At 40.8% G+C, this 23,039-nt stretch overlaps 1 protein-coding gene and 1 pseudogene across 3 annotated transcripts in view; one reads left to right on the top strand and one right to left on the bottom strand.

The window, feature by feature from the left end:
- The window catches only part of LOC114657654 (alpha-2-macroglobulin-like protein 1), a 195,538-nt pseudogene extending 186,199 nt beyond the window's left edge, over positions 1–9,339 (top strand).
- Positions 9,340–10,394: 1,055 nt separating this feature from the next.
- The window catches only part of LOC114658181 (cystatin-like), a 45,957-nt gene continuing 33,312 nt past the window's right edge, over positions 10,395–23,039 (bottom strand). The window contains exons 1-3 of one of the 3 annotated variants that reach the window (XM_028810273.2): positions 15,810–16,078; positions 12,661–12,786; positions 10,395–10,622 (exon numbers count right to left, since the gene is read on the bottom strand). In XM_028810273.2, coding sequence (XP_028666106.1) covers positions 10,545–10,622; positions 12,661–12,786; positions 15,810–16,028 — 423 coding nt within the window. In that variant the 5' untranslated portion in view covers positions 16,029–16,078 and the 3' untranslated portion in view covers positions 10,395–10,544. Of the gene's footprint in view, positions 10,623–12,660; positions 12,787–15,809; positions 16,079–23,039 lie in introns of those variants that run through there. The other 2 variants (XM_051932114.1, XM_051932115.1) reach the window with 2 other exon arrangements.

The following is a 23,039-nucleotide window of genomic DNA, read 5'->3' as shown; positions in this document are numbered from 1 at the left end:
TTCATTCTGTCTCTTCTTAAATATACATACAACACTATTTGGTTTAATTGTTGCATAATTTAAAAAATCATTTAAAATGACTTTTTCTATAACAAAGAAAAACAGAGTAGATTCCAATATATTAAATGGTTATTTGATTCCTTTCATTTCCGTTTTTCAGTCATGACTTCACCCAAAATGTTCACATAGTGCAATAGAATATATTAGGTCTTCATAAGGATTATACAACAACAAAAACTGGGATGATGAAAGCTTGCTGGCTGATCACAGAGCTTTTGCTCATACAGTGGAACCTCGGTTCACGAATGTCTCTGAACACATACAAATCGGTTTGCATCTGTTCACAACCACACACTTGGTATACGAACAAGCCAGTTTCCCTTTCGGTTTGTGCGCGCCAATGTTTTCGCACATGTTCAGTCTCTCCCTGTGCTTTCACTGTGCAGCGAGCGGTAGAGAGAGCGTGTGAGAGAGCGAGAGAGAGACAGACAGACACACATGCGCGAGAGATACACACACACACACACGCACACACGAGAGAGAAAGGGCTGGCCACATAAGGCCAAGAAGGCAGTTAAAGAGTGTACCAGGCTTGTTTTTAAAGAGACTGATTCAAGCATTGTTTTAATCTCATATTTAATTAAGACTTTTTTCTATTGGATTTTAACCTCCAATTCACTTCTGTTTACCACGATCGGTTCGTAGCATGCATTGTTGCAATGTTACTTGTCTTGGTTGTTTATTAAATTTTATTAGATTTTTCAAATGTTAATTTTTTTTCCCTGTGCTTAAAACTCATTAAAAAATAGTGTTTCTAGCAAGCAGTTTGTAGCGCTATAGCACGAACTCTTGCAATGTTAGTTTTCTCTGTTGTTCATGGTTTTCTCAGTGTTATTCAATGTTTTTACATTTAGTTTACTATTACGCTGTGCATTCTATGGTATAATTAACTATATTTGTGCTTAAAAACTCTTTAAAAATATATATTTACATACAGATCATACGGTCTAGAACGAATTCATTGTATTTACATACAATCCTATGGGGGGAAATTACTTCGGGTCATGACCAAATCGGATTACGACCAGAGTTTTGGAACGAATTATGGTTGTGACCCGAGGTTCCACTGTATCTAATTTTACATTTTTAAAATGTTTTCCTTCTTGTATTTAGAATAGTGACTTAATATGGTGCAACCCTAATTACCACTTGACAGTTGGATAAGCTCACACAGTGCTCTCCTTCTCAAAGTGTCCATATACCTGGCGAATTCATTCTAAAAAAACGCACACAAGCATAAAATATTTCCCCACATTTAGAGCATTTGGGCCACACTTTGAATGTTAATCAGAGCCAGCATTTTTAGTATCATCGGTGTATGATTTAGAAACAGACATTGTAATGAACATTATTATGAATAAAGAACCACTGAAAAAGTGTTTAAAGAAATGTAAGAAATATTTTCACATCATTGTATTTTGACACTATTTATGATTCAGACACCACCATCCAAGTCTGTCATTGTGGATTACCAATTGCAGTGTTCCAAACTATTTATGCAGTTTAGTGAGTCCTGAATTGTCTTGCTTTGAAGTGTCTTGTAAAAGAAAATTTCCTGCTAAGGGATTTGTCTTCTTTATTTTGCAGATGATCATGCCGAAGCTGAATATAGAACCCCTTGCACCACAGGTACAATTTTCTTAATATAAGTGTTTGCCTTGTCCGACTGTTTATAAGGCACAGCAGTCAATGTTCCTCCTGAGATGTGTTCACATAAAATGAGAAAGTACTTATTGTCTTTATCATTTATGTTTGTCTGTCCATATAAAACAGCTAAACTGACTTCCAATGGATTGATTTAACAGAACTTTGCTGCATTATTCTTTAAGGAAATGTGTCAAGAAAGTTCAGTTTTTGTGAGTGAAGAAGGGAATGAGAGATCATGAGTTGGATTGCAGCCGTGTCTAAAGTCATGAGGATGTTGTACCGGTCAGTCATTGTGAAGAGGGAGCTGAGACAAAAGGCGAAGTTCTCGATTTACTGATCAATCTATGTTCTAGCCCTCCTCTATGGTAATGAGCTGTGGGCAGTGAGTGAAAGAACTAGATTGTGGATATAGGTCAGGTCAGGTTGGGGAGCATGCACTGGCATAGCGCGTTGCCGCACCCACCACACAACGAAACAGCTTGGGATCCCAGTTGGCAACCCCCCAGGCAGAGACGCATTTCAGAACCACCCTCTGGAAATGACTATCTATCTGCTGCAGCCAGGTGTTATGTTGGCATCCCCTTGGCCTGGTCCAGGTGCTCGGGACCTCAGCAATGAGGATCCTATGAGCCGGATCACCCTCAAGGAATAGTGCCACATGACTGTAGTGCCATAACTGACGCTCCCTCACAATATACATGTAGGAAATGTGTCTCATTCAAGACTCCATGAGCAACCGCTCATTTGACACGAAGTCAAACCAGCAGTACCCAGGGATTCTCCGAAGAGACACAGTACCAAAGGAGTCCAGACTTCATCACAGATCACTGGATAGTGTCCGTGTCTCGCAACAATATAGCAAAATATGGAGCACCAGGACTCTATAGACTTGGACATTCCTCCATTTGCATAGATATCGGAAGCACCACACACCCCTTTTCAGGGACCTCATGACCCCCCCCATGCTCCCACAATCTGCCTACTGACTTCATGGGAAGAGTCACCAGAGACATGAATGTCACTGATGAGTTAAGTAAACTTATCAATGTGGTCGATATTCCCTGAACAGACAGACACACAGCTAACGACTGTGCCCAAGAGGTTATCAAAGGCCTGGATCTTGGTTTTTATCCAGGACACTCACAAGCCCAGACACTCAGACTCCTCACTCGGTCTCTCAAGAGCCCAATCAGAGCCACCATTAATTCCACAAAGATCACAGCATTGTCAGCAAAGTTAAGATCAGTGAATCTTTCTTCACCAACAGATACCCCACAGCCGCTGGACCCCACGACCCTGCCCAACACCCATTCCATGCAAGCATTGAACAGAGTAGGAGCAAGAACACACCCCTGACGAACCCCAGAATATACTGGGAAAAATTTAGAGGTTCTGCCTCCACTCTCTTCAGCACTCACAGTACCAGTGTAAAGGCCAGCTATGATATCCAGCAACTTCGGGGGAATCCCACAAAATCTCAGGATGTCCCACAGGGCAGCTCGATCAACTGAGTCAAAAGCTTTATGAAAATCAACAAAGGGTGCAAAGAAACACTGCTGATATTCGCGTTTGCACTCGATGAGAACCCTCAGTGCCAGGATGCGGTTTATGCTAGACTTCTTAGGCGTAAAACCAGAATGCTCCTGTCACTGGTAGTTGAGCAGGTGATCACGGATCCTATTGAGGATGACTGCAGCAAGGACCTTGCCAGGGACCAAGAGCAGTGTTATCCCACTGTAGTCGCCACAATCCAGTCAATCACCTATCCCTTTCAAGATAGGGATGACAAGTCATGTTTTCCAGTCAGTTGGGATGACGCCTGTTTCCCAAATGAAAGCAAAGATTGCTTGCAATGCAAGTAGGGCAGCCTTATCATCAGCTTGGAGAAGTTCACCTGAGATACCACAGATCCTTGCAGCCTTCCCTGCTCTCAGCTGGTTCACCACCTGTGCAATGTCAGTGAGACTGAGTGGTTCACAGCTAATTGAAGGATCAGTCTCAAGAACCGTGGACCTAGAGGTGTCCAACATCCTAGCCACAGGATCAGCTTTTGGGCAGTTTATCCTATTCTGCCTGGCAGATCCTCTCAAGCTTCATTAGACTGGCTGGGTAACATCTGTAAGCTGCCATTTTCAGGTCTCTCCAAAGTTGTTCTATGGGATTTAAGTCTGAGCTTTTGCTGAGCCACTCAAGAATAGTGTGTATTGGTTGTATGCTTCGGGTCATTGTTGTGCTGAAAGGTGAAATGCTGTCCCAGTGTAAAGTCATTTGAACAATGAAGCATGTTTTTCTCGAGGACCTCACTGTATTTAGCGGAATTCATCTTTCCCTCTGTTCCTGACAGTTTCCCTGTCCCTTGTGCTGAGAAAAACAGTCTTAATATGATGTTGCCACCACCATGCTTCACTGTAATGATTCTGTTAGGCTGTGCCAGGTCTTACCCAGACATAGTATTTTTGTTTCCTCAGACCTGAGAATCTTTTCCCTCATGCTATCAAAGTCCTTTAAACTGTCATGTGCCTTTTACTTAAGTGTGGCTTCTGTCTATCCACTGTACTATAATTACCTCCTTGATGTAGTACTGCTAAGACAGTTGCCCTTCCAACAGATTCTTCCATCCAGCAGACTTCTAAAGCTCTTTTAGAGTGACCATTAGCTCATGGTCACCTCCTTTACCAACGCCCTTCTTAGCCGATTATTTAGTTTGGCTGGATGGCCAACTGTAGAAAGAGTTCTGGTGGTTCTGAACTTCTTCCATTTCACAATCATTGAAGCCAGTTGGCTCCAGGGAATGTTCAAAGCTTTAGAAATGCTTTCATAACGTTTCTCTGTTTTATGCCTCACCACAATTTTATTGCAGAGGTCTACAGAGTGTTTCTTTAATTTCATGAATTGTTTTTGTCCTGACACTGTGTGAACCATGGAACCTTATATACTTAAGAGTGTACTTTTCTAAACTATTTCCAATCAATTAATTTTGCCACAGATGAATTTCAGTCAAATTCTAGATACATCTCAGGGATAATTAAAATGAACAGAATGCGCCTGACCACAATCTGGAGTGCCACAACAATGGGTCTGAATACTTTTTATGAATGAAAGACTTCAATTTATACATTTTTTATAGATATTCAAACCTTTCTAAACATTAACTTTATCATTATGGCTTATTGAGAGTAAATTGATGGACAAAAATAGACAATTTATCCATTTTAAATTAAATCTACTAATTAATGAAGTACGCAGAAAGTAAAATAGTTTGAATACTTCCTGAATCCACTGCAGTGGGATGCCTGTTTGGCAAGAAAGAATAGGGGAATGGCACATCTCCCAGTTGGAGCTTTATTACAGAATTCTACAATAGTGAAGTGCGGTGGTGGGTCTCTTCAAGGGCCAGAGTGAGTAGACACAGACTAACAGGTGCAGTAGAGCACATTATTGTGAGAGATATCCAGCAAGCAACCTTTCTGAGAAATTAGATTAAAGAGATATTATGGGGTAATAGCAGGGAGATAGTGGAATCCATAGATGTCTACTGGTGGTAGACAATGGTTACCGTAATAGAAATGTGGAGTAATATTCCTGGTTGAGTTTTAAAGATGTTCCCTGCAAAATGCCTATCGAACGGAGGCTTAGGGAAAAAGAAATGGCACACAATGTTTGGCTGAATGTTCTGTTCTCATGATTTGTTATGCAAAAGATACTGCAAGAAATATTTTATTTTTCAGATGATGAAGAGAAAACTACAGCGTTGTGAAAGGAGAAACATAAATGAATACAATGTTGACATTCTGAATGTGTATTGTTGGAAACAAAAAACACCTGTTTTGAATTAATTTAACAGTGCTTAGAAAACAGTTTTCTATATTCTCTTCTCCCATATTCCAAGTTGGCTGACATTTGTACTGAGGGGTTGGTCAATAAATAAATAATCAATAAAATTACTTTTCATAAGGTATAATGGGAGTGAATTTTCTAAAGTCAGTATTGGTACTGTAAATATAAGTCCATTCTGGTTTATATATGCTGTATTAGTTATTAGCTTCTTCTTCTTCTTTCGGCTGCTCCCGTTAGAGGTTGCCACAGTGAATCATCTTGTTCCATATCTTCCTGTCTTCTGCATCTTCCTCTGTCACACCCATCACCAGGCCTTCCTCTTTTCCTCTTCCCTGGCAGCTCTATTGTTAGCATCCTTCTCCCAATATACCCAGCTTCTCTCCTCCCCACATGTCCAAACCAACGCAATCTCGCCTCTCTGACTTTGTCTCCCAACCATCCAACCTGAGTTCACCCTCTAATGTACTAATTTCTAATCCTGTACATCCTCATCACAGCCAGTGCAAATCTTAGCATCTTTAACTCTGCCACCTCCAGCTCTGTTTCCTGCTTTCTGGTCAGTGCCACCATCTCCAACCCATATAACATAGCTTGTCTCACGACCATCCTGTAGACCTTCCCTTTCACTCTTGCTGATAACCATCTGTCATAAATTACTCCTGACACTCTTCTCCACCCATTCCACCCTCCCTCCACTCTGTTTTTCACCTCTTTTCTACAATCCCCATTACTCTGTATTGTGATCCCAAGTATTTAAACTCACCCACCTTCACCAACTCCACTCCTTGCATCCTCACCATTCCACTGACCTCCCTCTCATTCACACACATGTATTTTGTCTTGTTCCTTTTGACCTTCATTCCTCTCCTCTCTAGAGCATATCTCCACCTCTCCAGGGTCTCCTCAACCTGCTCCCTACTCTTGGTACAGGTCACAATGTCATCAGCAAACATCATAGTCCAAGGGGACTCCTGTCAAATCTCATTTGTCAACCTGTCCATCACCATTGCAAATTAGAAAGGGCTCAGAGACGATCCCTGATGTAATCCCACCTCCACGTTGAATGCATCAGTCACTCCTACTGCAGACCTCTCCACTGTCATACTTCCCTTGTACATATCCTGTACCACTCTTACATACTTCTCTGCCACTCCCGACTTCCTCATACAATACCACGACTCCTCTAGAGGCACCCTGTCATATGCTTTCTCCAGGTCCACAAAGACACAATGAAACTCCCTCTGGCCTTCTCTATACTTCTCCATCAACACCCTCAGAGCAAAAACTGCATCTGTTGTGCTCTTTCTTGGCATGAAACCATACTGCTGCTCGCTAATCATCTCCTCTCTTCTTAATCTAGCTTCCACTACTCTTTCCCGTAACTTCATACTGTGGGTCATCAGTTTTATCCCCCTGTAGTTACTACAGCTCTGCACATCCCCCTTATTCTTAAAAATCGATACCAGTACACTTCTTCTCCAGTCCTCAGGCATCCTCTCACTTTCCAAGATTCCATTAAACAATCTGGTTAAAAACTCCACTGCCATCTCTCCTAAACACCTCCATGCTTCCACAGGTATGTCATCTGGACCAACAACTTTCCCATTTTTCATCCTCTTCATAGCCGTCCTTAATTCCTCTTTGCTAATCCATGGCACTTCCTGATTCACTATCTCCATATCATCCAACCTCTTCTCTCTCTCGTTCTCTTCACTCATTAGCCTCTCAAAGTACTCTTTCCATCTTCTCAATATTCCCTCCTCACTTGTATGTTTCCATCTTTATTCTTTATGACCCTAACCTGCTGCACATATTTTCCAGCTCTGTCCCTCTGTCTAGCTAATTGGTACAGGTCCTTTTCTCCCTCCTTAGTGTCCAACCTCTAATACAACTCATCATACGCCTTTTCTTTAGCTTTCGCCACCCCTCTCTTCACATTGTGCCTCATCATCTTTTCTACTCTTGTCTACTTTCTGCATCTCTCTGACTCTCCCACTTCTTCTTTGCCATCCTATTCCTCTGTGTACTCTCCCGTACTTCCCCATTCCACCACCAGGTTTCCTTTTCCTCCTTCCTTTTTCCAGATATCACGTCAAGCACCCTTCTTGTTGTGACCCTTACTATTTTTGCTGTAGTTGCCCAGCTATCTGGTAACTCTTTATTGCCACCCAGTGCCTGTCTTACCTCCTCCCTTAACTCAACCTTGCAGTCTTCCTTTTTCATCTTCCACCATTTGATACTTGACTCTGCCCTCACTCTCCTCCTCTTCTTGATCTTTAACGTCATCCTACAGACCACCATCCTCTGCTGAACACACTTTCACATGCCACCACTTTGCAGTCTTTAATCTCCTTCAGATTGACACTTCTGCATAAGATATAATCTACCTGTGTGCATCTTCCTCCACTCTTGTACGTCACCCTGTGTTTCTCCCTCTTCTTGAAATATGTATTCACCACAGCCATGCCCATTCTTTTTTCAAAATCCACTATCATCTGACCTTCTTCATTCCTTTCCTTGACACCATACCTACCCATCACCTTCTCCTCTCCTCTGTTCCCTTCACCAACATGTCCATTGAAATCTGCTATAATCACCACTTTCTTTCCCTTGGGTGCACTGTCCATCACTTCATCCAATCCATCTTCTTTTTCATCCATCGTACACCCAACTTGCGGGGTATATGCACCAACAACATTCATTATCACACCTCCAATTTCCAGCTTCATAATCATTACTGTGGCAATTTTTTCACTTCCAAAACACTCTTGACATACTGGGCCTTCAGAATAACCCGATACCTCATTTATCCTCTCATCCACACCATGATAGAACAATTTGAATCCACCTTTAGTCTTTTGCACACACAATATATAAACCTTACTTCTCTCCATCATATCTGCTAACTCTCTCCCCTTACCAGTCATACTGCCAACATTCAAAGTTCCTACCCTCAGTTCCACTCTCCTTACCTTCCTCCTCTCCTGTTTAATCCGATCATGTTTCCCAAACCCCCTTCTTCTCCTTCTTCGGCTTAGAAGTATTAGCTATGAGCAACATAAGTAAAATTAGAAAAACTATGCTGTAATGCAAACTTTCATCATTTTCCTAAGTAATATTGTTTTTATGTATAAAAAATGTTTGAGATATATAGTAGATTGTTTGGGGTACAGGTCATCTGCCATTCAGGTTTCTCTGTCATCCTTTTTAATCCTTTAAATTAATCTTGCTTTAAAATTTACTGTAAATTTGGACAGAGCTACAAGTAGCAATTACCAGGGAAAAGTGTAATGGTTAATTCTTTTAACACAATATTTGGGTAAGTAAGTCACTGCAATTCAGGAAGTACAGGTTATAGTTGAATGATTCAGTTTTTTGACCGTTTTATACAATTGAGAATCACTTCCAGTAATAATGCTAGGCTGCATGCTAGTGATAGTTTATCTCACAGCCTAGCCAACAGATGCTTATTTACCTTGTAGAAAATGTATCCTTTTCCAAACATGAAATATTCATTGTAATTTTTTTTTATATTTCCAGTGGAGAGATAATCTATACATACTGTAATAAAGGCACAATTCAAATAGGTTTCATTAATGTTATCTTGGTGTTTTTAGTGACAAAATCTCATTGATTGTGTTTTCTCTCCTGTATCAATGGTTGTAACTGTGTTAATAAGTTGTACATGTGCTCCAATAAATAAATTCTGCTTTCCTGAATAATTTCTCTGTCCTTGTTTTTTTGGCTTTTTTCCTAGTGAAACAAATACAATAAGATAATTTACCTTTGATACTATATATAGTATTTTATGACCAATCAAACCTATTGGGACCTCTACAATTATATAAAGGGAATTTTACAAAAGAAACTACAAGAACACAAAGCAATCACTTTTGCCTGCCTCATCAGGATCTTACGAAATATACTTAACAGTGGGGGGGTGGGGTGGGGGGCATTAGCTCTTCTTCCCCGATCCCAAAGATACTCCTAATCAAATTTGTTTCTTTTTTTTGAATAACAGCTGTAGTCACAGTTAAGTTTATTGTCATGTGTATGCAGTACAATGAACTTCACACTTGTATGTCTCCCCAGAACAGTTGATAAAAATACATTGGTAACACTTTAGGTACTGCAAAAATGCATCTATTACTCATTTACTGTTATGTAATGAGTCCTTAAAATGGCTTCTGTTGGTGTTCATGACACTTACAAAGCAGCAGTAAAGTGGTTATTATTCTGTGCAGTGTGGCATCCTAAATTAACTTCACTTTGGAACAGTCAGAGGTGGTACTCATTTACCGTTAAATAACAAGACCTTAGCAAAGTCTTGGGTTATTCACCTCTCTGCCATGTGGCCTATTGACATGATGGTAAAATAACTTGTTAATATGAAGGATTCACAGGTCTTGTACTAAATATGTAACAACATGAGAAATGTGTCTTAGTTAAGTCACCTTAGACCATTTTAAAGTGGAAATCATGAATTGTTCAATTTTAATCTAACTTTGGAAGAATGGTGACATCAGGTATATTTTACTTTATAGTTTGGCTCCTAACACATAGATGTTAATTAGCAACAACAATTCAAATCTGGCCCAGAATGAGTTGGTGTCGGTTGATTTCCTGTCTTGTGTCGGATTCTGCTGAGATGCGCTTTCTGAACAGGACACTAAAGGAACAAGAACACCATCTATTTAGAATATGTATTGTATCACCTTCAAGTCTGGGCATTTTATAGACCTCAGAAAAAAAAGTCTATGCAGGTACACGATGGAGATGTTTTTATTTTAAAAGCAATGAATGATATGTCATTTGCACAGAATAATTTAAAAAGTGTTTGTATGGAAATGGTATTTTTAAGAAAGACAGCAGACTGAATAAACATTCCCAACACATGAATCAGTATTGACAGGTAACTTTGCCATAACTAAACTAATAGTACATTTAAAATTGCTGAACTCATACAAGTTGCCAGTAGTACATGCTGTTGATGTAGTTCTTTATGAGCATTCATTCACCAAGAGTTGAGTTGACTTAATCCAAGGGCGGCTCCAAACTTCAAATCTGCATCTGTAATTCTGAAATAAAAAGGCATAGCTGATACATCATCTCATACATTTTAGTTGCCGATCACAAAATATTAGTTGGATGTTTCATTAAAATAAGATTTTTTTAAAAAGAAGGTTTCTGTCTTTTATGAATTGTGGAGCATTAAAAGGCAGCTTTAAGAGAGAAGATAAGCCACAGACAGTATGGTGACGCAGTGCTGATGCCTGACATATCCAGAATGATGACTTCAGATCCAGTGTAAAAGTTGAATTTGAACCCCGGACCGATGTGCACCTATTATGTGCTGTCTCATTTTCTTCTGAGCTTATGCTTAAAGGCTGAAGGTGTTATGTCATATTTTAAGGCATTGTTCTATTGTTATGCTCAGGCTAAGCTTCCTATTGATGAACCAAGAAGGAAACATATGGTTCAGAATAAAAATGAACAATTCTAAAAAAAGGCACGTACTCCTAAGCTGAGAAGACTATAAATCAACCTAGTTGTGGTTATTTAAGGTCCTGTTAGCAACTGGGTGTAACCAATCATGTTAAAAAGTTTAATGATTATGTAATGAGCTACATGATTTGTATGAAAATGTGCTATATAAATAAATGTTGTTGTTGTTTTTATAATGAATTCCTTGGAATTGTGATCTAATCTGTGAATTGTATAATATAAGGGCGCTTTTTTTCCTACACTGCACTTCCAAACTGCTTCATGAATGTCATTAGTTGGTATGATTTTGGGTCCTTAGAGACCGCCAGTGTTTATTTTCATCATTCGATCCACTTCCAGCATTACTAGAGGAGTGTCCTCTGAGGTCAGGACCCAAGCGTAACTGAAGTGATGGGTTGTAAGGATGGCTATGAGTGCATATCCTTAGGTGGCACAGTGGTAGTGCTGCTGCTTTGCAGTAAGGAGACTGTGGAAGATTGTGAGTTCGCTTCCCGGTTCCTCCCTGTGTGGATAGCGCTTTGAGTACTGAGAAAAGCGCTATATAAATGTAATGAATTATTATTATTATTATCCGATCTGCAGATACCAAATCTCTGAAGTATTCAAACTTTATCATTGTGCTCTTTTCTCACATGTACTTTTGGTTTTTACTGTCTCTTGTATTGGGCTTTGGGTTTCATCTAGCTTATATAGTATACACCTTTTTGTTTTGTTGTGGTTTTGTTTTACACACATCTCCCGGTTTTTGCTCACAAAGTGTATCTGCCAGTTCACTGACAGAACAATGGGGCGGGAGGTGAGTCAGTGATAACAGCTGAGCAGCAGTTCAAAAGTGCTGCGCAGAGACTTCGATTATCAGTTTGTGCTACTCCGTACCAGCAGTTAAAGTGTGCATGCAGATGACCCCCACCAGACCCACAGATCCTCAATTCATATAACCTGTACACTTTGTGATGGATATACAGCTAATTTAACATGCGTCACAAATGGTTCTGTATGTTGACACCTGACTGCATTTGCATTTACTGAAGACATTTTAGCTGAAATAACCTTACTGATATTTTATGTAAATAAATATACTTACTGCAGGTTAAAAAACATCCAAATTGCCCCAGCCCATTTTCTCATTCATGATATACATGAATAGAAAATAAGTAGTAATGCTTTTTTGTCTAAAAAGGTGAAGACATCCATCTTAAGATGAATGAGCAACCTCATTTATCAGTAACTGTTGCCTGACCCATTAAATATGGTCCTTGAAAATATATCAGAAAATCGCACTGACCGCAAGGTATAGCAAAATATTACAGATGACTTTCTCTTGATGGACACTTCACAAAGGTGACTGTGGCTTTGCCAGCTAACACCCAACCCATTTGTTCATTTACTGAGACTTACATAAGTGTTCTTACTGAAATTTATTTAGGTATGAAATTAAATGATGAGATGTTATGCAAGCGGAAAGAAAGATAACTGAATTTAACTAAATTCTGAAATATAATTGTGAAATACTGAAAACGTTCTCAATAAACGCATCATTAATGGAGTTAAAAGCACATGTCACTCTCATGGGCCATCAGGTGATAATAAGCCTAACATTCAAGATTATACCTTAGCATTCTGAGGACCTCTTTGGAAAGGACACTTGTTTATTGAATTCTGGGTAGTCAGGTCTTCTTTTTTACATGTGGTTCGCCCAATCTTAGCTTCTATTATGTACTTCATTCCTGAAACCACCTGGAAAAAAAAACATAGGTAGCCAAATGTATTTAATCAACAACACTGCTTATTACATTGTTATTCTGCACATTTCTGGTTCATCGAAGCAACATAAACACACCTAAAAACATAGATTTGTATTATTGGATTTATTATTATTAGAACCTATTGTTTGTTAAACGAACAATTAAAATGAGATAAAATTGTTTTATTTGCAAAAAGTACAGCAATTGTCTGGCTGGACTTTTTAATAATATTGTGATCATCATTTTACTTTACTCACCTCACTACATTTCATCAGCACACTTGCCGCTTAGACCTTCTAATAAAGACATACACTGCCATAGACCGAGTTAGCACTGCAGTGTTATTGCAGTGTTATTGTTGGTTACAGCAAGTTAAATGTAGTGTGAAATAAAAGGGTAAATAAGAAATTATGGGCCACTTTTTATAAAGAAAATCAAAGAACAACTAGCAAGTAGTGTATCTTCAAAGGAAAATATAAATCTGGGAAACATGAGGCTTTGTTCACAGCGTTCTGAGTTTTGCTAGTAAATATAAAGATGGCCTTTATTATCCCAAATGGGTCTTTATGAGAAGAATTTCTGTCAAATGAACGCCCAAAGCTGTCTCATTTGAAAATACATTTAGAAGAAAATCATCCAACTGATGTCAGGAAACAGGTTGACATCTTCCAAAGATGAGCAGCACTGGTAGTGAAACAAGCGGCTGCCTTCACACAGCAGGCAATAGTTTCGTAGAGGGCATTCAAAGTGTCTTTCTTTGCATCATATTGCATTTTTCATGCAAAGGAACGACACACAACTGGAGAAGACCTGATATCACTGGTGATCAAAGACATTGTTCAGGAATTGCTTGGCATGGAAGGTGCCTGCAAAATTGACACTGTTCCTTTGTCAGATAGCAAATGTGTAGACGAATATATGTATTGTGGATTACAATGTAACATCGCAAGTACTGGAACAAAAGCAGAGATGTAGCTAATGCAGCACAGCTTATTGCCTAAGTTGCCTAAGCTTCTGCATAGAAACTAAGGGAAGAACAACAGGCCAGGAAATTTTTTAAATTTTGGATGCATTCATGCAAGCAAATTCAGTTTACTGGTCTCTTTGCGTGGGACCAGTAGAACCAAACACAAGAACTTTGTTTTCAGGAACCAATGAGTTCTTGTATGATGCTGGCTGTGGGACACTTGTGGACCCTGGCCACTTTCATGTATTGTGTTCCCACTGCACAACAGAAACTGTAACCCATATACCAAATATAAAGTTTTCAGCATGTTTGGGAGTTTATGGGGGACCCCCTCCACTTACTGTTTCGAAGTGATCATGACTTCAGGGTGAAGACTATTGTTTAGATGCAGTGCCTGGCGCACTGCACTAGGGAGATAGCTATAAAGAGTGATGCAATGTGAAGTGTGGCACAATCGGTATTCACAGGGGAACTCCACTCTTTATTGCTTAGAAGTGATTTTGAACTTACAGGGAAGTTTATTGCTTCGATGTGGTGCATAGCAAGCTGCACCACTGAGGTAGCTATGAAGAATGATGTGGCACACCATCTTCACCAATAAAAAAGGGATGAACCTATTCCTATTAGTTATTTCCTGTTGATTATTTCTACCTGATTGTAGGCAGTGGACCACCAAATATCTTTAGTGCTGCTTATATTACAACTGTCAAAAAATCAAAACTTTAACAGGTGAAACACTAAATTTTGCGTGTGTGGACACCAACAAGCCTCAGAAGTGAACCCTGGCCTTGGGTCGGCTCACTAATCTGAGAGAAAGAGTGAGGTAGAGCTGGGCAGAGTGTATAAGCAAGCAAAATAAGCAACTGTGAGCACATGGAGCCACAGACCACCTGAGTGGGGTGATGGAAACACCCACTGACACCGCCAACAGTCCTTTTAGGACAACTGACTACCAGACAGATATAAAGTGGCTAATTCCATTCTTCTATTTCTCTTACCTCCTCGGGTTGTTACAATATCAAAGCAACCAGTTTAACAGCAATCTTATGTAGCAGTACGCATTGATTATGGCACCAGAGAGTGCTGATGTGTTGCATTTTTATTAGTGCGTGTAAGTAAGAGTTTCCCTTGTGACAGTCTGGTAAAATATCTTCAATATAAAATACCGTGGTCACAGACGGAATGATTGGGAACTATGGAAGAGAAAACGGGATTTCAGAAACCGATCCTTTCAGTAATTATTTTACATGGCATTCCCCAGATAGATAAAATAAAACAGAATAAAAAAGAATTATAAAGGTACAACTGAGTTTCAGTAAGGGTGCTGCTAATCCAGATATTCATGAAGGCTAATATTGTGAATCAGGGTAACCTGATGGTGCCATGCCTGGCACTCTTCTGTCCTTCAGTCCTTCTGGTGCACATGTGGCAGTAAGACGCTAGAAACACCGAGGCAGAACATCGTGAAATTGGGAGTGAATGAGCTGAGGTGCTGGAATAGCAGATGTACAATATACGATGTAAATATGCTTTTAGAATTGTAGTTTTTATATGGCAAAATTACATTCTGTTATTAACACGGTTCAAGAAGTGACTTCAGCCGTACTGCTAGAAATACCCAAAGTAAGAATTACATGAAAATAAAATACTGTCAAAAGTTGGATATGTGTAAATGACAAAATCAACGAATATCAAGAATAAATATAAAAATGACATGATCTTACTACTCACAAAGTCAGTCCTGTAACTAAAAATAAAAGTATTTTTGTAGCGAAACAGCAATTCTCTTAAATGTTTACCATGTTAAAGGAATAATAACAACGGAGCATACTAGTGATTTGATTCTTGCGTGGCATTGGAAGCCTTGAACTGTCACGTTATCATGTGAAAAACTGTCACAGAAAGTAAAACTGTCTCTTTGGTGCATTTAGATGTGACCTGTACGTAAAATAAAAAATAAAATGAAATTATAAACTAAAACTAAAAAATATCTTAAAACAAGAAAAATGCAGTTTGGAATATAAGAAGCAACTGAGCATTTCACTAACCTGACCCTTAGCGCTGATGATCTTGGCCAGTTTGTACGCGAAAGTGTCATCGGACGCCTTATTGTGCTCACTGACGGCAAACTTCACTGCCTTTTGAACTTCTTTGTCAGCCGGGTCGATATTATCTACGCCCCCGTCTAACGATACACCCAGCTGAGACCGGGTTGTCTTCGCTGCGAAGAGCAAGAAAAGAAGGCAGGCGACAGCCGACAGATTCATTTTTGCTTTGCACCAATCGGCAGTGATCCGAGTAAGAGGATTATAAACAGCGACCTCGCCCGGGTGGGTTGGGTTAACTGAGAAATGGGGGGGGGGTTTAGCGAGATCTGAACAACAGCCTGGCAGTAATACATTCTTTTATTGTAGCGGTGGGCATTTTAAAAATACAGACTTACTGTTGCCCTAAAGACCGTTGTTTGATATGTGCACATATAGAGGAGAGGGACACAAACATATTAAGCAAAATTATGAGAATCACCACAAGATCTCGTCACAAAAATGACATGAGTTTTATTTAAAGCTACAAAATGTCTCGAATTTAGCAACCTGCCATTGCAAACAGCATAAGAAACACTGCTCTGCTCTCGATGAACTGTTCATTATGGGCTACCAATATAGAGAAATGAGTGGAGAAATGCTCGTATGTATAAAGCCAAACGAAAATACTACTAAATTAATATATAGAAGGTAAAAGGCAAAATAAAATGTAAAACACTTTTAAAAACCTGATAAACTGCAAGGATTGTCTACATAAGATATATCTAATTGTATATATTGGCAGTGAATTCTGAATATATAATAGTGAACAGGTGTTTGGATTCAAAAAAGGCAAATATAGTGAATATGATGGAATCAATTTGATAAGTGAATTGTTTATATAAGTCAATATATGTGGACTATTTCAAATACAAATAATGTTGAGTTAAAATGAGTAAGATTTGATAAAGGGATATAATCCTTAATTTAAACTGAAACTTGGAGGCAAAAACAGGAAAATCTAATGAGTTGTTTTATATGTTCAGGCCAGTTTTCGGTATATTTAAGTGGAATGAATTTTCAATATACAAAGTCATTGTTTATAAATAGAATCAAATTTGAAATATATGTAGTATATTTTGAATATACTCTACACAGTCAAACCTGATTTATATGGAGCTATAATTATATAAGGAGTGATTTCAGAAGAAATTATAATGTTCCAAACTCACTGATTTGAATCCAGGCTCATGGTGGTCCAGTGTCTGAGACATTAGAACTAGGAGCATGGTGGGAAACAACCCTGGGCAGGACTCCAGTCTACATGAACACAGACACACTTGGATGAATTGATCGATTTAAAGAATTTCACTATACCCTGTACACATGAGAGTAAAGGAACATTAAATAATTACCAGGCACAGGATTCGAACCCAGGACGTTGGACCCGTAGTGGTCCCTAGTGAGCCTCCCATGCTTTGTACACATGCAGTCTCATGTGATATCTATGGAATACATTCTGACTATTGAATACTGTCAATGACTTTCTCTTCAGCATCATGTTTTGGAGCTTTGTACAAATTCAGAATCCTTGCTGCTCAGGGAAGACTTTTAGATATAGATAGATAGATACTTTATTAATCCCAAGGGGAAATTCACATACTCCAGCAGCACCTTATTGATACAAAAAACAATAAAGATTAAAGTAAAGATTGATAATAATGCAGGTAAAAAACAGACAAGAACTACCCCCGTGTGTAATTGAAGAGTCGCATAGTTTGGGGGAGGAACGAACTTCTCAGTCTATCAGTGGAGCAGGACAGTGACAGCAGTCTGTTAGTGCCTTCAACTGAAAATAAATCTTCTAACAGTTACAAGAATAACTTTAACTTTTTTTATCATTTCAATAGATTACTACTAACCTTTAGAGTGAATATCTGTCTGCCAAAGAAGGTGTAACCTAGGAAGTATTAAAAAAAACAGCCTGAGGCGACGGCATTTGGGTGTACCCTTTCTGAAATGCCTCCTTATCAAATACACCTGTGGCTTTGCTCCTCATTGGCTGTTGTCAGGCTCTTCTGTTCCCTTGGCCTCCTGCCACCTTTTTTAGGATGTGTTGCCTCTTATTTGTTTTGACTTGTTTTCAATCACTTGTGTCTTGCTTGTAGCATTCACATTACTCATTTTGGATGGTACCTTTGTAGGTGTGTCACCTTTTAAATGCTCAAGTTTTTAACTTTGACCTATCCTGATCTTTTTATTCCTGGTGGCATTTAGTTGTTTTTTTAAATTGTAGATTTTCCTAGCCATAACTCTTCATATTTTAAATGTGTGTTTCACAACTAGAAATCTAGCATAGCATATCAGTCATGTGAGTCTATCTAAGACAAACTGGATATGAAAAGGGTAGAAAAAGAAAGGGAAGGCACAGAGGCACAACTTTTTAAGAGGTAGAGACACTCAATCCGTTAGATGACAGTTAAGGGGTGTGCATACTGGACCTGAGGGGTACCATTTATGGAAGCCAAGTAGCATGTGCTCCAAAATAAACCCTGTCACCACCCGATTTGGACTGAAAATCTGATTTGGACAACACACTCATAGCAAAGGTATGTAATTTGTTATTGTTTTACGATATTCTTTTATGACGTGTTTTTATGACTTTGACAAGTATTAAATGCAGATGTTTTTATTTCCGATTGTTGGTTAAGAGTAGGAGAATTGTTGGTTGTGCTTTGGAAACATGAAATATTTTGCATTCTGCTATGACTTTCAGGTGAAACAATGACTTTAAAAAAAAGTGCTGTTCAGTGGATTCCTGCTGTGAAAAATAAAACATTTACTATGAATCAAGCTTTGCAGGATTATTTACTGAAAGGTGAATTTGGATCCACCGAGGCAAATGATGACCATGTGAAAACAAAGCTGACATGGTCTAATTTTGTGGTAAAAGGTAATTTTATGTAAACTCCATAAGTAAAATCTAAACACCATATATACAGTATTTATATATATATATATATATATATATATATATATATATATATATATATACATTGTCACAGGTGGCTGGCCCAGCCAGGATGCCCCAAAGGACCGGAGGAGGGCTTACGCCTTCCCCAGACCACGTGACCGCCCTGGTGGCTATGGGGACCACAGGTACAGAACTTTGAAGCTCAACCCTGTAGGGGCCTGTGGTCACCGCCAGGGGGTGCCCCAATGCCTTTGGAGCCCTGGACCTCAGCACTTCCGCCACACCCGGAAGTGCTGGGGGGAAGAGGATCGGGGACACCTGGAGTGTTTCCGGGTGCGCAGCTGGCACTTCTGCCACACTGGAGAGTGCCAGTGGAAGATTGTTGGGAGGCACCTGGAGCACATCCGGGTGATTATAAAAGGGGCCGCCTCCCTCCATTCAGGGGCTGGAGTCGGGAGTGAAGGATGGACGAGATCTTGGATGAGGCAGGGAGGCAACCTGAAGAAGGAAAGGCATTTGGTTTGTTGGCCAGGACTTTTGGGGACTTTGGGGGCTGTGTGTCACATTTGTAAATAGTAGGATGTACAATAAACGTGTCTGCCTGTCTGTGTCCGGGTCATCTTCCACTATATATATATATTACTGTATATATATACATACTGCAGTGGGCTAGCGCCCTGCTCGGGGTTTGTTTCCTGCCTTGTGCCCTGTGTTGGCTGCGATTGGCTCCAGCAGACCCCCGTGACCCTGTAGTGGATGGGGGGGGTTGGATAATGGATGGATGGATGGTGTGAGAGGTGGCTGGCAGTTTATCCCGGCCAGCTCCCCCAGGCTGCTAGATGGAGTCCTCCCTGCAGCGTGGAGATGCCTCAAATTCCCACAGGGCATCATGGACAATGGAGTTCAGATTCACAGCCCTGCTGGATACCGTGGGGGACGCCAGGGGACGCTGCAGGGAGGCACAGGGATTTCTATTCTCCCTATATCCCGGAAGTACTTCCAAGTCATGGGGACAGAAGAACTGAAGTACTTCCGGGCTGAAGAAAAAGAACAGTTTTCATCTGACCCGGAAGTGAAGGACAGAAGCACTTCCGGGTCAAGGGCTATAAAAAGGACTGTGGGAAACCCAGCAGATTGAGCCAGAGTTGGGTGGGAATGTGACAGAGCTGCTGGGTGGATTGGAGGAATTGTTTATTGATTTATTATTGTTTATCAATGTATAGTTTGGAGGTGGAGGTGCTTTGTGCACATTTTGTTATAATAAATTAATTATTGGGAATTTTACCTGGTGTTTGGACGTGTTGTCTGCAGGTTTGGAGGTGCGACAGCGCCCCCTATTGTCACAATGGATATATATATATATATATATATATATATATTTTTTTTTCACAAACTTGACCACAAGTCATAGTATGTTTTGGGGCAGCCACCCGTATAATTGGTATCCTGGCTGCAAAATCATAAAAATGTTACACAGCACTGATGTGCAGAAAACCGAGTCCATAACAGAACTGAGGGAATAGAGAAAAGGTGGAGGCTTTTAAAGGGGAAGACAGGAAATCAGGTCAAAGGGGTTGGGCTCATAAGGGTCTTCAGCCATAGTCTTGAACCCGGACGTGACATCCAAGGGGCTGGAGCCAGCAAGGTCTTCAATCATAGGCTCGGACCCAGAAGTGACATGAAGAGAGCCAGGTGGAATCTTTCATGAATGGTTTGCAGGAAAGGGAGAAAAAGAGTCATTGCACTCTGCCACATTCTGGTCTGATTCAGAATTGCCCTTACTCAAGCCCTTTAGCTGCCTCCCATGCGCACATGTGTGACAAGGCCTCCCCCCAGGACCCTGACTGAGAAGTCGTAAACCCGAGAAAGAGCATCGGCGTTGGCATGAAGCGAGCCCCAATGATGAACGAGCAAAAACTTGTACGGCTGGAGGTCAAAAAACCACCGGGTGACCCGCAGATTCGACTCCTTGTGCAGGGCTATCCACTGTAAAGGTGAATGGTCCGTGACAAGGGTGAATTCCCTTCCCAACAGGTAGTAGCTCAGCTGCATAATCACCCATTTAATTGCCAAAGCCTCCCTCTCCACCGCCGCATACCTGGTCTCTCGGTCCAACAGTTTCCAGCTCAGGAACATGATGGGGTGTTCCACACCATCGACTCTTTGACTCAGCATGGCCCCCAGGCCTGTGTCCGAAGTGTTCGTCTGGAGGATGAAAGGTAAAGAAAAGTTAGGTGCTTTCAAAACAGGTGCGGACGTAAGGGCCTGCTTCAAGTCACTAAATGCAGCGCCTGTCTTGTCAGTCCATACCATGTTTGGAGCCTTCTTCTTTGTCAAATCAGTCAAGGGCCCACTCTCTCTGAGAACCAGGGTACAAACTGGCAGTAGTACCCCGACAGCCTGAGAAAGGCTTGGACCTGCCACTTGGTTTACAAATGGGGTCATTTCAAAATGGCATCTATTTTGGAGCACTATGGCTTCACGGTACCCCAACCCACCAGGTAGCCTCAATACTTGGCTTCGCTCAATCCAAAGAAACATTTCTTTGGATTAATCCAAAGTCCTGCCTCATTGAGTGTCCACAATACCACTTTTACCTGCTGTAGGTGTTCCATCCATGTGCTGGAATAGATGACCACGTCATCCAGGTAGGCAACACTATGTGAGTTATGGAGCCTGAGCACTTTGTCTACCAGACACTGGAAAATTGCCCCCAAGTAAAGCAAATGGAAGGACACGATACTGCCAGTGTCCACTAGGGGTACTAAACGCGGTCTTAACCTTCACACAGTCCATTAAAGGAACCTGCCAGTACCCCTTTGTCATGTTCCGCGTGGTCAAATACTGAGCTTGTCCTAGCCTTTTGAGGAGGTCATCCACTCGTGGCATTGGATAAGCATCATATTGGGAGACTTGATTAAGACGACGGACGTTATTGCAAAACCTCCAACTCCGTCAGGCTTATTGACCAAGATGATGGGACTGGACCAAGGACTATGACTTTCCTTTATTACTCCTAGTTCCAGCATGTGCTTGATCTCAAGCTCCACTTCAGCTCTTTTTGCCTCGGGAAGGTGATACAGACGTTCTCGGACTGTAACTCCAAGGTCTGTCACAATGTCGTGCTCAATCTGAGAGGTCCTTCCAGGGTTTTCACTCACTACCTCCAGAACGGACAGGATAACTGTTCCCAGCTCCTGTCGCTGTCTGGGACTTAAATCCGCACCGCATTTAAGGCTACTCACATGAGCAAACAGTGAGTGGGGCTGACCAGAGGAGAGATCAGGATTCCTATCCTTCCATGGTTTCAGCAGATTTACATGATAAACCCGCTCCCTCGGCCAACAATTGGGTTGACTCATCAAATAGTCGTCAAGTCCTTTCCTCTCCTTAACTTTGTATGGACCTTGCCAATAGGCTAGCAACTTAGAGTGGGAGGTAGGTACTAGGACCATGACCCGATCTCCCGGACGGAACTCCCAGAGAGACGTGCCTCGGTTGTAATATCGGACCTGTGCTGCTTGAGCCACTTCCATGTGACTTTTAAGGAGGGGCCGAAATTTAACCAAATCTATTGCATAATTGCACAATATACTCCAATATGTTTGTAGAGGGAAGAGCCTCTTCTTCCTATCCTTCTTTTAAAATATCTAATATGCCCCAGGGTTGTCACCCATGCAATAATTCCAAAGGGGAGAACCCCGTGGATGCTTGTGGGACTTCCCGATAGGCAAAAAGGACGAGTGGGAGTAGCTGATCCCAATTCCTTCCATCCTCGTTGACCACCTTACGAAGCATTTGTTTGAGAGTCTGATTAAATCTCTCTACCAGACCGTCGGTTTGAGAATGATACACTGCGGTCTTTAGATGCTTTATTTTAAGTAACTTGGCAGTCTCCTTGAATGTCTCCAAGGTAAAAGGCGTCCCTTGGTCCGTCAGGACTTCCTTAGGGATTCTGCCTCATGCAAAGACCCCTACCAATTCCTGTGCAATGGCTTTAGAAGTAGCTGAGCGCAACGGAACAGCTTCGGATTTGGTAGCATAATCCATGAGGACTAAAATGTACTTGTTTCCTCAGGCTGAGGGTTCTAGGGGTCTGACTAAATCGACCCCAATTCTGTGAAATGGGACATCAATTAGGGGAAAAGGAATGAGAGGAGTACGGTCCTTCCTAGGAATTTGTTGCAATTGACACTCTGGACAGGAAGTACAAAAGTGATGCCAATAAAAGCAGAGCTTGATCTGCTCCAGGGTTATCTTGGTGCCCAAATGGCCACCTA

This window comes from Erpetoichthys calabaricus, chromosome 9 (assembly GCF_900747795.2).
Source record: "Erpetoichthys calabaricus chromosome 9, fErpCal1.3, whole genome shotgun sequence".
NCBI lineage: Eukaryota > Metazoa > Chordata > Cladistia > Polypteriformes > Polypteridae > Erpetoichthys > Erpetoichthys calabaricus.
The sequence above is the reverse complement of the archived record's forward strand: the minus strand, read 5'-3'. Positions and strand labels throughout refer to the sequence as shown.